The 18,114-nt window shown below is 41.2% G+C and overlaps 1 protein-coding gene across 2 annotated transcripts in view; it reads left to right on the forward strand.

Moving 5' to 3' along the window:
• Window positions 1–18,114, forward strand: part of MDGA2 (MAM domain containing glycosylphosphatidylinositol anchor 2) — a 1,066,479-nt gene that overhangs the window by 1,009,704 nt on the left and 38,661 nt on the right. For both annotated transcript variants that reach the window (XM_073577764.1, XM_073577765.1), the window contains exons 11-12: window positions 13,452–13,629; window positions 16,127–16,147. In XM_073577764.1, coding sequence (XP_073433865.1) covers window positions 13,452–13,629; window positions 16,127–16,147 — 199 coding nt within the window. The remainder of the gene's footprint in view (window positions 1–13,451; window positions 13,630–16,126; window positions 16,148–18,114) is intronic.

Genomic DNA, 18,114 nt, shown 5'->3' on the forward strand with positions numbered 1-18,114 from the left:
TGCTTGTAAGCACTTGTAACCTATAGAGGTCTCGCTCCTCTCTCCTGAACCTACAGTCAGGCATACAGATACTTTTTCCGGGAAGATGGAGAAGTTCCGTAAATTCAGGGAGAGTTGTAAGTTGCTTTTCTCCCTTAGACCCCGATCCTCTGGGGATAGTTATTTCATTACTCTGGGATGGTCCTCAAACTTGGGCTTTTTCATTACCTGGTACTGCCCCTGAAGGTGTGTGTGTGGATAGGTTCTTTGAGGCCTTAGGACTGATTTTTGACAAACCAGACCAGGTCAGGGTGGCAGAGGACGCAATCATGGGTCTCTCCCAGGGTAAACTCACCGCTGAATGGTATTGCTCTGACTTCAGGCAGTGGTCCACCGAAGTGACCTGGAATGACTGCGCTAAGATGTCAGTTCAGGAGAGGACTGTCAGATCATCTTAAGGACGCTCTTGTTCTTCACCCACCACCTAGCTCCTTGGAGGAGGCTATGACTCAGGCCATTCATATGGATCAGAGGTTACGGGAGAGAGGTGTTATGCAGTGAGAGGTTCCTTTTCTTCCAGCTAATTCTGATGTGGCACCATATACTGAACCTGGGGCCACCAACCTTAAAGAGGAGGAGAGGAGGCACCGACAAGAGGGGAGACTGTGTTTTTACTGTGGAAATCCTGGACATTGGAAAAAGGACTGCCCCTCTGACAAGCTGCCGAGTCTGGGTGATCATCGAGGAGGTCCCCCAGACTCTTAGGTACCTTTTTCCTTATGTCAAAAATTGTTGCTGCTGGACGTGGAACTTTGTTATGAGAATTGTTTCACACCCACTTCGGCTTTCGTGGACTGTGGGTCATCCATGAACTTCATTGACTCACATTTGGTGTCCAAGTGTCATATAGGGACAGTTGGCATGAAACACCAATTCATATCATTGCTATTGATAAGACTCCGCTGGTTAAGAATATTGTTAAATTTGTCTCGGAATAGTTTCTCCTCAAGGTGGATTCCTTGCATCAGGAATGCATCTCATGTTATGTTCTGGACAATCTTCCAGCAGGATTGGTGTTGGGTTTCCCCTGGTTACGATTACATAATCCTGTTATTGACTGGGAATTTTGGGCTATTGTGAAATCGGGTCCTAATTATTCTAAAGGTTGTCTTTCTGCTGTATTGGTGTCATCCGTTAATCTAGAGGGTATTCCGGAGTACCTGAAATATTAACTACCCCCTCCCCGCCGCTTATCCCTGATCTTTCAACCAATTGTCTGGGGCTAAGTGGTTTTCCAAGTTAGACCTCTGGGGAGCGTATAATCTTATCTGTATTTGGGAGGGGGGTGAGTGGAAAACAGCATTTCTCACCTCTGAAGGTTTGTTTGAAAATTTGGTTATGCCCTTTAGTCTCACTAATGCGCCAGCGGTGTTTCAGGATTTCATTAATGTTTTTTCTGACTTCATTGGGTGCATTGTGGTGATATATTTAGTTAACATCCTGATATTTTCATCTGACAAGGAATCTCACATGGGTCATCTGCGTGCAGATCTTCAAAGGTTGTGGGGAAACTTGCTGTTCACTAAACCTGAGAAGTGTGCATTTTTTGTCCAAGAACTGTCCTTTCTGGGGCTCATTTTGTCTGCTAAGGGGTTTCACATGGACCCTGGAAAGATACAGGCCATTGATGATTGGGTGAAATCCAAAGACCTTAAAGGTCTTCAGTGTTTTTTGGGGTTTGCCAATTACTATCGTAAATTTGTTAAAGGGTTTTCTCAGGTGGTCAAGCTTCTCACTGATCTCACTTGTAAGGGGGCTGATCTTAAAAACTGGTTGGTCCCCGCAGTTGAAGTCTTTTCTTCATTGAAAAAAATGTTTCATATATGCTCCTGTATTGGTCCAGCACGAACCATCTGAACCATTCATTGTTGAGGTGGACGCATTGGAGGTGGGGGTGGGGGCAATGTTGTCTCAGGGACCCGCCACTTTAACTAACTTAAGACCTTGCGCCTTTTTCTCCAATAAATTTTCTTCTGCTGAGAGAAGTTATGATGCCGGGAATCGGGAGTTATTAGCCATAAAACTGGCTTTTGAAGAATGGAGGCACTTTTTGGAGAGGGCTGTTTATTGGATTACGGTGATTACGGACCACAAGAACCTGTCCTACATTGAGTTGGCTAAGCGCTTAACTCTTAGACAGGCGAGGTGGTCGCTTTTTTTTCTTCACGTTTTCATTTTTCCATCACCTTTCGGCCAGGTTCCAAGACTGTCAAGGCCGATGCCTTGTTTCGCAATTTGGATCCGGTATCACCTCCTGAATCTCCTTCCTCCATTCTTCAGCACAGGGTGGTCGTTGTTGGGTTGTCTTCCGAGTTGGAGCGGGAGATTCGTGAGGCTTAGTCTCTTGCTTCTCCTTCATTGCCTGATAATAAGCTCTTCGTTCCTGTTCAGTATCGGTTGAGGGTTCTTCGGGAGTTTCATGACTCTACTCTCAGTGGGCATCCAGGAGTCTCGGCTACCCAGAGAGCCATTGCTAGACTGATCTGCTGGTCCTCCATATCTTCTGATATCACCATTTTTGTGTCTGCTTGTGATACGTGTGCCTGTGCTTAAAGCTCCTTTAACTGGCCGGCCGGGGAATTGGTGCCATTGCCAATTCCGGATAGACCTTGGACTCATTTGTCCATGGATTTTATCATGGATCTCCCTCCTTCCAATGGCAAGACTGTGATTTGAGTGGTGGTTGACAGATTTATTAAACAGGCACATTTTGTACTGTTGGCAGGACTATCTAATGCAGAAACTTTATCCAAGTTATTTATTGAGCATGTTGTGCGGTTGCATGGTGTGCCTCTGAATTTGGTGTCTGATAGAGGGGTATAAATTGTGTCCAAGTTATGGATAGCATTTTGCAAAAGATTGGGTATTGACTTGACCTTCTCCTCTGCCTACCATCCTGAAACCAACGGGCAGATGGAGAGGACCAACCAGTTACTTGAACAAATTTTGCAGTGTCTTGCCATGTCTTGGCAAGATGATTGGTGCTCCTCCCTGGCGGAGGCTGAGTTCGCATTTAATAGTCAGGTTAATCAGTTCACTGGTTCCTCTCCATTCTTCTGTAACTACAGTTTTCACCCCCATTTTGGTGAATTTTCCAGGCTGGATTCAGGGTGTCCTGGGGCTGATTCGACAAGCCAACAGTTGTAGGAGGTGTGGAGGGAGGTTCAGGGGAACATTGGGGTGGCTCAGGGCAAACAAAAACATTTTGCTGATAAGCGATGATCTGTGGGACCTAAGTTGCTGGTGGAAGACAAGGTGTAGTTGTCTGCCAGGAACATACAGTTGTGTCCAAAAGTATTGACACCCCTGCAATTCTGTCAGATAATACTCAGTTTCTTCCTGAAAATGATTGCAAACACAATTTCTTTGGTATTATTATCTTCATTTAATTTGTCTTAAATGAAAAAACACAAAAGGAATTGTCCTAAAGCCAAATTGGATATAATTCCACACCAAACATAAAAAAGAGGGTGGACAAAAGTATTGGCACTGTTTGAAAAATCATGTGATGCTTCTCTAATTTGTGTAATTAACAGCACTTGTAACTTACCTGTGGCACCTAACAGGTGTTGGCAATAACTAAATCACACTTGCAGCCAGTTGACATGGACTAAAGTTGACTCAACCTCTGTCCTGTGTCCTTGTGTGTACCACATTGAGCATGGAGAAAAGAAAGAAGACCAAAGAACTGTCTGAGGACTTGAGAAACCAAATTGTTAGGAAGCATGAGCAATCTCAAGGCTACAAGTCCATCTCCAAAGACCAGTAAGTTCCTGTGTCTACCGTGCGCAGTGTCATCAAGAAGTTTAAAGCCAATGGCACTGTGGCTAACCTCCCTAGATGTGGACGGAAAAGAAAAATTGACAAGAGATTTCAACACAAGATTGTGCGGATGTTGGATAAAGAACCTCGACTAACATCCAAACAAGTTTAAGCTGCCCTGCAGTCCGAAGGTACAACAGTGTCAACCCGTACTATCCATCGGCATCTGAATGAAAAGGGACTGTATGGTAGGAGACCCAGGAAGACCCCACTTCTTACCCCGAGACATAAAAAAGCCAGGCTGGAGTTTGCCAAAACTTACCTGAAAAAGCCTAAAACGTTTCGGAAGAATGTTCTCTGGTTAGATGAGACAAAAGTAGAGCTTTTTGGACAAAGGCATCAACATGGAGTTTACAGGAGAAAAAAAAGAGGAATTCAAAGAAAAGAACACGGTCCCTACAGTCAAACATGGCAGAGGTTCCCTGATGTGTTGGGGTTGCTTTGCTGCCTCTGGCACTGGACTGCTTGACCGTGTGCACGGCATTATGAAGTCTGAAGACTACCAACAAATTTTGCAGCATAATGTAGGGCCCAGTGTGAGAAAGCTGGGTCTCCCTCAGAGGTCATGGGTCTTCCAGCAGGACAATGACCCAAAACACACTTCAAAAAGCACTAGAAAATGGTTTGAGAGAAAGCACTGGAGACTTCTAAGGTGGCCAGCAGTGAGTCCAGACCTGAATCCCATAGAACACCTGTGGAGAGATCTAAAAATGGCAGTTTGGAGAAGGCACCCTTCAAATATCAGGGACCTGGAGAAGTTTGCCAAAGAAGAATGGTCTAAAATTCCAGCAAAGCATTGTAAGAAACTCATTGATGGCTACCGGAAGTGGTTGGTCGCAGTTATTTTGGCTAAAGGTTGTGCAACCAAGTATTAGGCTGAGGGTGCCAATACTTTTGTCTGGCCCATTTTCGGAGTTTTGTGTGAAATGATCAATGTTTTGCTTTTTGCTTCATTCTCTTTTGTGTTTTTTAATTTAAGACAAATTAAATGAAGATAATAATACCAAAGAATTTGTGTTTGCAATCATTTTCAGGAAGAAACTGAGTGTTATCTGACAGAATTGCAGGGGTGTCAATACTTTTGGCCACAACTGTATGTCTGAAAGTTCCTTCCATTAAGCTGGGTCCTAAGTTTATTGGTCCTAATGAGATCATTGAAGTGGTCATCCCAGTTGCCTTCCATTTACGCTTACCTCAGTTGCTTCGGATGCCCAATGTATTCCATAAGTCCCTTTTTAAGCCATGTGTACCTTCCTCTGCTAGGTCTCCATCCCCTCCGCCTCCTGTCTCTGTGAGTGGTCAAACTGAATATGAAGTTGAACGGATTGTCGATTCTCGGAGAGTTCGCAGTTCACTTCAGTACTTGGTCCATTAGTGGGGTTATGGTCCTCCTGAGGATTGATCTTGGGTTCCAGCGCGATCTGTCCATACTGATCGTCTGGTTTGGGTGTTTCATGCACGTTATCCTGGGAAACATGAGAGAAGGGTACTGTCATGATCCAGATCGGGTTTTGAGTCCTGTCTGCCCCTCTTCTCAGTCTGGTCATGTCAGGGGATAACTTTACCTTGCCTTGTTTTGGTTTCAGGTCGGCTATTTCTCCACACTGAATTCTGCTTTCGATGTCAGTTATATTTTCTGCCTACAGTGTGTGTATCTGACTCTAGTAGTACCCTGGTTTGTCCTGCTGCGCTTAGTGACTTTGCCCGTGTCTGTTCCTTCCTCTCTGCCCGTCCCATCTTAGTGATTCCCTTTGTTTTTGGATTTCCTGGTGTTAGACTCGGCTTTGACTCTGACCTGACTTTGTCTCTTGCTTCTGGTACTTCTTCTTTGGACTAGTATTGACCCTCTGGCGCTCTGCTGACTCTGCTTGTTTTTTCCCTTTGTACTCTGTGACGGTCTAGCTTTTGACTGGGCTTGTTTGACTACTCTGCTGCCACCTAGAGATAGCCTCACTGCACCGCTGCAGGTCTACTCTTGCAGACATGCTGTCCTCCTTCCACTCTATTGCCATCTAGTGGAGCTTGCAGGTACCTGCATAGCTGCAATGTAACAGCCACAGCCTTCACTATTAAGTATAAAAAAATTGTCTCTGCCTAAAGATCTAATTGGTATTCTTCTACTTTACCAGCATATTGTACTGGTACATAAAAATATATTATGGAAGCCAACAAGAGTTTTTATTTTCATAAAGTTACTAAAAATGGAGCAAAAAACTTTAACAAAAAATATATTTTTGTAATACACTTTTTTAAATAAACCATTGCAAACCAGTAAATGACACTCATATTTGGTATCTCTGTACTCTTAATAAGCAGTTCAATACAGTAAACCTATTTATGGTAATCAATAAATGGAGTTAACAAAAAAGCCTCTATTTAAACACATAACAAAAAGTTAATATAAATATAACACTTACATTTGTCTATGACAAAAAAATAAAAAACTAATTCATCTAGCAAAAAAAAATAGACCTCATACCGTTATGTCTATATAAAAAAATATAAAATTTATGGCTGTGAAAGTGGGAAGGTGGAAAAAAAATATGTGCATTATAAAATTTCCATGTACATACATGTTAGGTGTCTATTCATATGTATATGTGTGTGCTATAAATATATGTGTGTAATGGGTGCATGCCTGCATAATGTGTTAATGTGCATATTTTTTATGTGTGAGTCTATTATGATTATGCATGTAAATATGCATATGCAGGTAGGGCATGATGTAGGGGGTCCTGACCTGTAATCTGCACAAGGGCCCTTCGCTATCCATGTCCAACCAATGAATATATTATGGAATTATTCAACTACTCAGGAGGAGGAGCTGATCAGATTCTCCACACTTGCTCCAGCAATCCATAAACAGAATACAGAGTGCAGCTGTCACAACTCGGTTGTCGAGTGACACGGAATCAGGAGCTCCTTCTCTGTCCTTAACGCTAGGGGATGCCCTAGCTCCTCCTATTCCCTCGGTAACTTCTGAAGGTGAAGATGCTGGGGCCATGTAACTTGCCTTATCTCCTGTATCCACCCTCCATCTGTACCCTTCCTCACCCAGGGACGAGGGGAGCAGCCGTTCGTACAGCAACCAGACGAACAAAGTAACACGAAAAAGGCCAACTGAAAAGACCAGGCATACAAATATTCACTCACATATAACAGAGGAATGCATCGGGGAGTGGAGGATGAGGAAAAACTGAAGTAGGAGAAGGAAAGGCAATTATCACACTTACAAACCCATGCAACAGTCACAGATAAATCAACCAAACTCATCTCATATAACAACTCTCATCCTAGCCATGCAGCATAAGCTAGCTCTGACGATGTGTTTCAGTCAGGACCCAGATTGCATAGGGGATAGGAGCGGCTAGTTCAGTTGAAAAGTTGAGAGCCCAGACTCCAAAAGCTCCCAACATGGGCAATTAACTCACGTACTGGCAAAATAAATTAACACCATTTAAAAAGAAGGTGAAGTGCTTCTTTTTAGTGCAAGGGTAGGAGAATCCAGACGCTGTGGTCTTATAGCTTCTCTCTATTGCAGTAACGGCAGCATCCCAAAATCAACCTATAAGTATTAGACTTCAGGCTATCATAAAACAGCAGGGGATTTTATTGATTTGCTAATAATAAATTTCCTTGTAATGCCAGGTCCTATGCTGAGTAATTTCATACTACATCTTCATGGGGGTGGGAACATCATTTTTCTGATATAGCGCTCTGTAATCCCTCTGCAGTCAGTTAAGTGATGTCTCTGCAACCTCTTGAAGGAGCTCAGGAGTTTATTGCATACTGTAAACTATGCAAGTTGTTCAGCTCCCCCTATTGGTGACTGCAGGCAGCTAAAAGTTTAAAATCTTAGTTTAAAAATGTAAATTGACCTGTATTTATTATAATTACATGTCTTCTTTTTCTACAATAGATTATGTTTATTGTAGTTCCAGTTCATATCAGTATCAGATCGTAATGCCTAGTGAGGTCCATCTTTTGATAGAAAGAATATTTCTGAGTGATGTATATCCTAGTTTAAAGAGAAAGTTTCACCTAAAGCCAACATTTTTTAATGAGATTAATGCACTGGATCGTGGGTTTCGCTTGTCATTTTCTTCCTGGGACAGGCAGGAAAAAGCCAACAGGCGTAACCCAAGGTCGGGTAGAAGTTGATGTATTAAATGTTTCATATTTTTGCTTTTAATGTGTTTCAACTGTTATTTTTGTGAATCCTATTAAACTACATTTGGAATTAAATTATCCAGCAATGGTGCTCTATGTCCAGTGTTCTTTAAGCAAAATTCATGACAAAATAGGCAAAATTCATGACAAGTTTTGAGATTATTTTCTGCTCGCCTTAATAAATCATAAAACAAAAATCCTGTTGGTCAGTCCTGCTGTGTGACTATGAGTCATGTCTAGATAACAGGGATTGTTTTTTCAGTAACACGGACTCTATTTATATCCAAGAGTAAATTATTATCATTGTAAACCTGCTGGGGCCCTAATGGGATTAATTAAAAATACAGATGGTTTTCAGTCTCTTTGTATAAATAGCAAAATCCCCACTGTGGGTCTAACTGGAATAAAAAAAAGACATAAAAATGCTGGATGAATACAGAATGAAATGAGAACAGGAAAGCCTGACAGTAGAAATATAATAGTAATAATATTAATAATAATAATAATAATAATATCAGTCAAACATATTTGTATATGTGTCACATTTCCATACATCTTTGTCTTAAGTTGTTTTTCATCTACTGTACTTATCTCTCTGTCCGGTATAAGGCTGAAAATATAAATTAACATATATTACCCATTTTAAAACCTTAAAGGGATTGTCACTTCCTCTACATGTTAAACTTAATGGTCTCAAAGAAGTGTAAAAAACAAAAAAAAATTGCCTGCAGCCGCCGGATGTTGACATCATCCTCCCAGCCACCCTTCTGCCGTATATCAGGACTGGCAGGGGGACACAGTACCAAGCATGAAGGAAGGAGCGCTGCCAGTTTGGGAGGTGAGTATAGGTTTTACTTATATAACTTATACCACATTGGGACCATTATGTTTAACTTTTAAAGTAGAGGACAACCCCTTTAATAAGTACCCACTTATTAGAAAAGCCTTTCCCCCACCTGAATAAGTGTTCATCGAATATGTACAAAGTACAAAACCTTTTGATAGGGTACATGTAAAGAAACCCAAAGGGCCTTGTGATTTTATGTATGGAGACATGGTTTGGTCTGATGTGTCCTGGAATGAAAGGAAGTGCAGGGATGGGAAAAAGCCAGAATCTAAAGGAATATTCTGGGGTGTGTAGATGGTCGTCATCTCGGGTAGGTAGAGATGGGGGGTATGGTCATGGGTATGTATAGATGAAGGATTTAAGGTCTGTATATTCTGTCTGGGGGTGTCTAAAGTGAGTATAAATAGAGGATATGATCCGATTACGAAATCTGCATACATTGGGGGATCTTGTCTTTTTTCGTCAATATACACAGCTCCATGGTTCTTTATGGCACAAGTAAAGTAAGAAATCTTTGAAGAAATCCTGTGAAAAAAGTAAATATGGGACAAGTCAATGAAGTTTAATTTATTTTGTTCTCACCTTTTATAATTCTGTGCTATGATCATGCCTGGTGGCATCATAAAATGCATTTATACCCTATGTATTTTCTCTTACACCAGACGTAGGTTAAACTACAACAGTACTGGTTGACTCTTGGAGCACTTACATTTTTTTTTTTTTACAACTTCTTTTCCATCGTCTCAGACAGGTTTAAAAAATCAAGACCTGATATATGGTAGGCAGAAACACTAATAGTGAGCCTCCGGATATAGTTGTGTTTTTCTCTGTTCTCTATTAAAGGATTTCATCAGCCTAAGGGCAGAGACAGATGGCCGTATAACTCCTGCAATGATCACACTGCACGGACTGGCCCGGCACCTCTCCTGACTTGAGCATGACAGTGTGATGTATTTCTATGCAACTGTCAAGATCAGGTCAGGAGACCAGATAGCTAGTATGAGGATTACGATGTGATCCTCGCACGAGTTATACGGCAGTCTGTCTCTTCCTGAATAATCTCAATAGTTTGATAAAAAAAAATGTATATATATATATATATATACTGTATATATATATATATATACACACACACACATCAGATTGGCAGCTAAAAAATAGTACAGTTCATCTCGCCAAAAACAAAAATATCAACAAATAAGTAAGAAAATTAATTGTCATTTTCATTTTAAAGTAAACAGAAAAAAAAATCATGATGAAAACATTTTTGGTATTCATATTTCGAGTTAGTGAAAGAAGTTGTCAAAGATGTGTTCTTCATATTACAGTGTCCTGTGTTTTATCAGCGTTTTTATAGATGCCAATGCCAGAACTGAATCTTTTATAGATGGAGCCATTGCTCTGGAAAGTTGCTTTTGTTCTTTTCGTTAGCAAATCGTTATCTAAACTTTAACAATTAAATGATGTAATTATTAATGGAAGCTTAATAATGGAGGTCCCTTCCAACTCTACAATTCTATGATTCTATGAGGCTGGACAGACATTAGTTACAATGTTTTCTCAGTGTTTTTTGTCATTACTGGTCACCTCAGCTCCCATCTATTATATCTATCTATCTATCTATCTATCTATCTATTATCCATCTATTTATTATCTATCTGTCTACTATGAAGGAAATAATTATTTGATCCCTTGCTGATTTTGTAAGTTTACCCACTGACAAAGATATGAAAAGTCTATAATTTTAAGGGGAGGTTAATTTTAACATTGAGAGCTAGAATATCAAAAATAAAATCCAGTAAATCACATTGTATAAATTATATAAATTTATTTGCATTTTGCAGTGAGAAATAAGTATTTGATCCCTCTGGCAAACCAGACTTAATACTTGGTGGCAAAACCCTTGTGTCACACGTAGCGAGATCACTGGAGAGGTCATTGTTGAGTCATAAAACCTGTGACGTTTCAGCGATCTCGCTAACGATCTCGTTATGTGAGACGGCGCCTTTACTGGGTGCAGCAGTTGTGAGACAATCAGACATCTTAAATGTAACATGAAAGCTATTCTCGGCCCCATTAGGCCCTGTATGAACAATATCTATAGACAGTAAGCTGTTTATCAGAGGAGGAGGTGTGGTCGGATGACTTGGCATGAAGCAGTTAAGGCCCTGTTACATTTAGTGATGCACCAGCGATCCCGACCATGATACGACCCGGTCAGGATCGCTGGTACATCGCTAAATGGTCTCTAGTGAGCTGCCACACAGGCAGATATCACCAGCGATGCAGCAGCGGTCGGCGGTCGTACTCACCTGTCAGACGAGGCGATGGTGACCGTCTTCCGCCTGCGTCCACGGCTCACTCGTCGGCGCCAGCAGGAAGCCGATGACGAGAAATAGTCCAGGCCGATCTCGCGCGATCACCGAAAACCAGTGGGGGAGCCGGTCGGAGGTGAGTATCACATGTAGCGATATCGCTAGTGATATCGCTGCTGCGTCACAAAATCGGTGATATTGCTAGCGATATCGCTATGTGTAACAGGCCCTTTAGTCAGGGCATTGATAATCTCCTGATGATAAAACCTTCATTGCAAGTAATAACTGCACAGCTTGATAAGTGACACTTGGTTAAAATCTGTATTTCAGTCCCTGTTTCCTGCTGTCCTCAGATTATATAGCAAAACCCTAGTGACACATTCCCTTTAATTTCCATCATCACAATTGGTAGCAGCATCTAAACTGTGAGATTGAAGATACTTAGGAGGAGTAAGGGTACCATTACACATAGCGACGCTCCAGCGATCTCGACAACAATACGACCTGCTAAGGATCGCTGGTGCGTCGCTACATGGTCGCTAGTAAGCTGTCAAACAGGCAGATCTACTCAATGACGCAGCAACGATACGTATAACCTCGGCGGTCGTTGGGACCTTGTCACACAGCTGCTATTCTGACGACTCACGCCTGTGTCCCTGAGTTCTGAGTCGCCCACGAGGTCGCTCGTCGGCGTCAAACACAAAAATGCATGCTGGCCAGTGGGACACCAGCAATCAAAAAATGGCCCAGGACATTCGAGCACAATCAGCGATATCCAGCGGGGGGCCGGTCGCCGCTATGTGTCACATGTAGCGAGACCGCTGGCGAGGTCGCTGTTGCGTCACAAAATCTGTGATGTTTCAGTGATCTGACTAGCGATCTCGCTATGTGAGACGGGGTCTTAAAACACAAAAGGAGGGAAAAGGTCAAGACTGCAGAGGGTATTAGATGCTATCAGTAGGACAGTGATGCAATTTGTAAGAGCAGGCAAATCTTTTAAAACCATAGAAAAATAGTTGTACAAGATGAAAAAAAAATCTATTCTTTTTTCCTGAAACAGTGCCCTGCCTCCGCCTGCCTTTAGTTTGTCTCCGATATTGGAACCCAGCCCTATTGTAGGAAATGGAGTTGAGCTGTAAATAGCACATGCCACATGTGGACTTGTTATAGTTCTATTTTGGAAGAAAGCAGCCATATTTGTTTTTAAATGCTAGAGAACCCCTTTAAAATGTGACCTAGAGCAGAGCCGAAGGGGCCCATCTGTGCCTAGAGGTGTGAACTTTGTGCTGACTAGAGACGAGCGAATATGCATGGAGATCCTGTGTGTTGGGCTCTCCATGCATGTGCTGTGACTGACACAGCCAAGACACAAGCAGCTGCGGCACCGATCAACTGTTCAGACGCCGTGATCAAGGAAGCCGGGTTCCCTCTGCAGCTTATTCGGTAAGTGCTATAGCTTGCCGAATAAGAGAGAACCGAAGATATTTGCTTATCTCTAGTGCTGAATTTTTTGCAACTGTCATTAAGTAATTAATAAAAAAAAACTTGCTTCTTTAAGATGTCTCCTGCTTCTTGCATCATGATTTTTAAAGGAGGCTTAAAGGGGTGTCCAGCAGTGAAAAATGATTTGTAATGCAAACTGGGAAAACATGAAAATAGTAATACTCTCCTTGACCAATTCCCACAGCTTCCTTTCCGAAGCTTCCCCAGTTCTGCCCTGGTTTCTACTTCCTAAATTTATCTTGATACAAAATAAATGGCAGGAAACACCCTTCAAGCCAATCACTGACCGAGGCTAGTCACCAATGTGGACAGTGATTGGGTATATTCCGCCTATGTCTGGAGCCTTATCCAGGAAGAAGAGATCAGGAGGGGTCACGTAAGTACAGGAATAGGGGGTGTGGAAGATCAATTTTGGCCTTTTAAAAAATATTTTAGCCACTGGTGAACCCCTTCAATGGATACAAGATGCTATCATCTAATTAATTACATTTCCACTGGTCCAAGCTGGTGCAAACATGAACAGAACCTTTTTTCTAGTTCTTGCATGAAACAATACTGGACATATTGGATTTTGATAAAATACTTTTCGATGGTGACCACTGACCACTTCTTCAAATGAAAAATTTATTCAGTTTTTACTCATCTGCATGCTGTAGACAAGAAGATTATCAGAGCTGCGTACTATTTTTGAAATGTAATGGTGGTCTCATAATATGAAGTGTTAATAGAGAATTTCTCCCTTTCGTTAATGACAGGCTGGTCAACAACGCTGGTGGGAAACGGAGATTTCAGTTGATGGACCCATTAAAAAAGGAGAGTTAATTACTAATAACTTGACTAAACTTGTCAAGCCAGAACCCTATGAAATTCGACTCACCCCTATCAACAGATTTGGAGAGGGGGACTCAGCCATCCGAATTATCAAGTACAGTGGTAAGTGTCTGTCCATACCGATGATATTCGGTTTGGTTGGATATTGTTGATATGTTATATCTGCCCCCTTTACTATTGTGTGTAAGTTATCAAAAAGCAGACGGTCAGATAGATGGGATGTAAATGCTAATATGGACCTTTCATCGAACCATCACCTAATCTCCTATGTGCTTTGAGATGCTGAAAGTTTTAGGATTATTCCCATAGTAGCAATTGTTGCCCCTATTGATCTCAAGAATGAAGAGCAGATTCTGATAAGGGGCTTGGAAATGCACTGTTAAAATGGGGTCTAAGGGGTAACGTTTCTCCTTGTGGAGAGTGACATACTGGCTCTGGCATGCCAAGGTAAGGAGGCGAATTTTCCGTGCAATGCTCCTCTCTGGGAAATTCAGAGAAGAGTTCAACTCCTCTTCCTGTTAAAATAGAGCATTCGCCAACACTGCTCTATACTTAGAGTATGGAACTGCTGAAAATAGCTAAGTGATGTACTTGGCTAACCCTGGCAGTGCTGTAGAAAATTAATGAAGCTAAGAAGACTAGACTTGAGCAAAAAGATGTGCTCTTTTGGCATTTAGCCCAGTCCTCCATGGCATCAGATCCAAGGCAGTGATCAACAAACATTATGGGACTTTGTAATGCCAGGCCAAATATGCCAGAAAGAAACAGAATGGCAGCTGTAAAAGTGACGGTTGCTCATGTCCAGCTACCATGGATTGCTAGGGTAGAACAAACATTTTTTTCAATTTTTTTCAACTCTACTGGCTACCATTGCTCCATTCTGACATGAAATTTCCAAGTCCCTTTTTTAGGATTAGTGGGGGGGGGTCCTAGTAGTCAAGTTTACAGAGATATTAAAGTAGAGGTGATCTCTCATATCAAACATGAGAATAAACGTTTAGAGAGAACCTGTCATTAGGTTTTTCTATCCCAAACTAAAGCCATCTCTGTATGGGTGCTGTAATGCTGATATCATCTATAGCTTTACTTTAGAAACCTGTTTTTGTGTTACAAAGAAATGTGCTCTTGAAAAGATTTGCAAATGAGCGGCAAGTGCGAAGGGCGGGCGGTCCACTTACAGGTCTGCTGCCTCTCCTCTCTAGCCTTACTGTCCGCAGAATGCCTCCCTAGCCCACAATCTAGTTCAAGCGCCATCCTTCCCAGTGATGGGGCATACACAGAAAACTCCTGATGAAGAAGAATATGAGTGACTGGTGGGATCTGCGTAGTTTGCAGATCGTGTGAAACGCTTCCCATTTCTAGGACGGCTGACGTGGAAGCAAGCAGCAGGAGTAAAGAAGACTGTTTCCCTTCTTCTGTGCCGGTCATCCTAGAGAAGAAGACAGTCAATGTCTTGCATGGTCTGCAAACTATCGAGATCCCACCGCACACAGAGTCTCTCTTATCAGGAGTTTTCTGTGCATGCACCATCACTGTGAATAATGGTGCTTACACCAGGTTTCCGGCGGGGGAGATTGGTCACGGAAAGAATTGTACCCTGTCAATTACTTACAAGAGAAAAGAGACAGGCAGCGGGCATGGAGAAGAGGGAAGAGGCAGCAGAGCTGTAAAGGCAATGTCCGCCCACTGCACTTGCTGCTCTTTTGTACAATTATTAAGCAATACATTTCTCTAAAACATAAACCCAGATTTCTAAAGTAAAGCTATGGATGGAATCAGCATTACAGCACCCATGCATAGATGGCATTGGTCTGGGATAGAGAAACTTGATGACGGGTCACCTTTAAAAAAAGTGCTGTAACAGGGCTAACTGAGTACTGTATATAGTTTTTAACTAAATCTCTCATATTTGGATATTTGTTTTTCAAGGGGTATAATTTTTCCTTATGGAGAGTGACATGCCAAGCCTTGAATGCCAATGTGAGGAGACTTACTGTATATGCCATGCATACTCCTCCTTAAAACTAAATATGCAAATTGCCTCTTCAGAGAGGAAGAGGACTAGACCTCTAGTGCCACCAATTGGAAGTAGCAACTCTTAAAGTCACTATTGACCCTTTAATGAGCCTTGCCATATGACGTAGGGTAAAAGCTAAAAGACAAAGTGTTTAGGGATATTGCCCCTCATCAGTGCAAAGTGTGATATCTGGTTTGGCTTGGTGGGAGGCATCGGACCATGATCCAAGCAGAAACGTTATCCCATGGATTCCGGTCAGATGCCTCTCACCCAGCCAAACCAGATCTCACACCTAGCACTGACGAGAGGGAGCACCCCAAAACATTGTGTCTGCAAATTGAAATTCTGGTTTGGCTGTTACCCCAAGTCATATTGTAAGGCTTGATAGTGACTTAGGATCGTTACTTTATAGGTGGTGCTAAAGTTCTAGTCCTCCTCTTCTCTTTAGAGAATACTTGCATATGAAATATTTTTTCAAAATACTAATGTTGTGAAAATTCTATGTGAAATGCATGATAACGTAATATTACCTTTGACTATATGGGATGTATTGTAATGTGTATTTTTCTCATTTTGTTTCAGCTCCAATTAATCCACATTTACGTAAGTATCCAGATAAATAAGTAGAAATGTTGCACCATTGTGAGCGCCAGTCCCATCAATAAAGAAATTGTTATTAGCCCCGTGCACAGATACAGAACGGCTCTACAAACTTCTATGGTAATCATAGTATTACAGCTCTGCGCAGTACAGAATATGTATGGATCAGTCGTCCAGCTATGTGCATGAAGGCTTACACCATTTCTGTTAGCGGCCTTTAACACCAGTTGGTTTCAAATCAGAACTGGAGTTGGGTTTGGAATAAGCCTATAATGCAGGGATGGATTGTGTAGTGGAAATTCACCAATTTTCTGTTTTTCAACCCTTTAGAGTCACGGACATTGTACTTTTTTTCGCTTTCGTTTTTACCTCCTTGCCTTCCAAGAGACATATTTTTTTTGTATTGTCAGGTCAACAAAACCATATGAGGTGATCCAAGTTGGGTGGAATTGGAATAAAAGAACAACAATTCTGTTTTGGGGTTTGGTTTTGTTTGTTTTAGCGCTGTTGTGTGCTAAAAAAATTTTACTGGTCGGTATGGTTATGGTAATATCAAATTTCTATACTTTATTTTTGTATTTTACAATTTAAAAAGTGGCAAAAAATTAGCTTGAACAGAATAAATACTAGAATAGAGTCGATACGCTGGATCCATAATTCGCATTAAATGTCACAGCTCACCTCCTCCTCCTGAACAATGACTGATAACACCTCTATATACAGTAGATAACACAGGATCCAACATTCACAATAGGAGATGTCACAGCTCACCTCCTCCTAAACAATGACTGATAACACTTCTATATACAGTAGATAACACAGAATCCAACATTCACAATAGGAGATGTCACAGCTCACCTCCTCCTCCTTCTGTACAATGACTGATAACACCTCTATATACAGTAGATAACATGATCCACCATTCACAATGGGCAATGTCACAGTTCACCTCTTCCTGAACAATGACTGATAAGTTACATCTCTATATATTATAGATAATGTCACAGCACACCCACTCCCCCACCTCTACATTGACTGATAACTCAACTATATATAGTAGATAACACAGGATCCACCATTCACAATTGGTGATGTCACAACTCACCTCTGCCTCCTTCTGAACAATGACTGATAATATACCTATATACAGTAGATAACACAGGACCCACAATAGGTGATATCACAGCTCACCTACTCTTCCTTCCTATGCACTTTCCTATGGAAGTCTGAATCATGAACAGAAAATAGAACAAAAAATGTACAATCAAAAAATAAAACAAATTTTGAAAAAAGGCATGTATCAGTATTTTCTTTAATTAAGAAAATGCTGTAGGTGATCACCTTTAAAGATTAAATAGCACCAGTGATAGAACATTCCAGGATATATAAAAACAGTTCTTGGATGTGAAGTTCTCCTTGAAAATTTGTGGATCTCAGCCTACAAATTATATTGCGGCATTTATTGTTTGGGGTTTTTTGTGCGAGAACATAAGTTCACCTGTTGAATATCCTCATTTTAAGAAAAATAAAAAATGATCACTTCACCTCCTTCCATATAAATGTCGCATTTCTTTCATTACTTGTGTTCTCTTTCATGAACTTCTCAGCCTTTAGCTCTCACAGAATTTTTTAAAGTATTTTTGTCATTAATGCTTTTAGACTTTTTTAGACATTGGTGCCAGGATCACAGAGGGTTTATTTCAGAACATGGCCATATCAGCCAAGAATTTTTTTAGCAAGAATATTACAATAACGGCATTCAAATTTACTATAATTTTATTGTTTTGCTATCCTATCAGAAGTTGTGTTCTTGTGATACATTAGACGTCTGAATAAGGCTTTCTCCAATCAACCGCTCTTACAAATGTGGCGGTCTTACATTTTCTCAATATTGTCCCATTATTTCTGCAATATTACTGTTACCAACTATTCATTGCATGCTATACTGTATGTGGTGTGATAAAAAAAAC

The sequence above is a fragment of the Dendrobates tinctorius genome, unplaced genomic scaffold (genome assembly GCF_039654945.1).
Source record: "Dendrobates tinctorius isolate UK_male_01 unplaced genomic scaffold, ASM3965494v1 ptg000057l, whole genome shotgun sequence".
In the NCBI taxonomy this organism is placed as follows: Eukaryota; Metazoa; Chordata; class Amphibia; order Anura; family Dendrobatidae; genus Dendrobates; species Dendrobates tinctorius.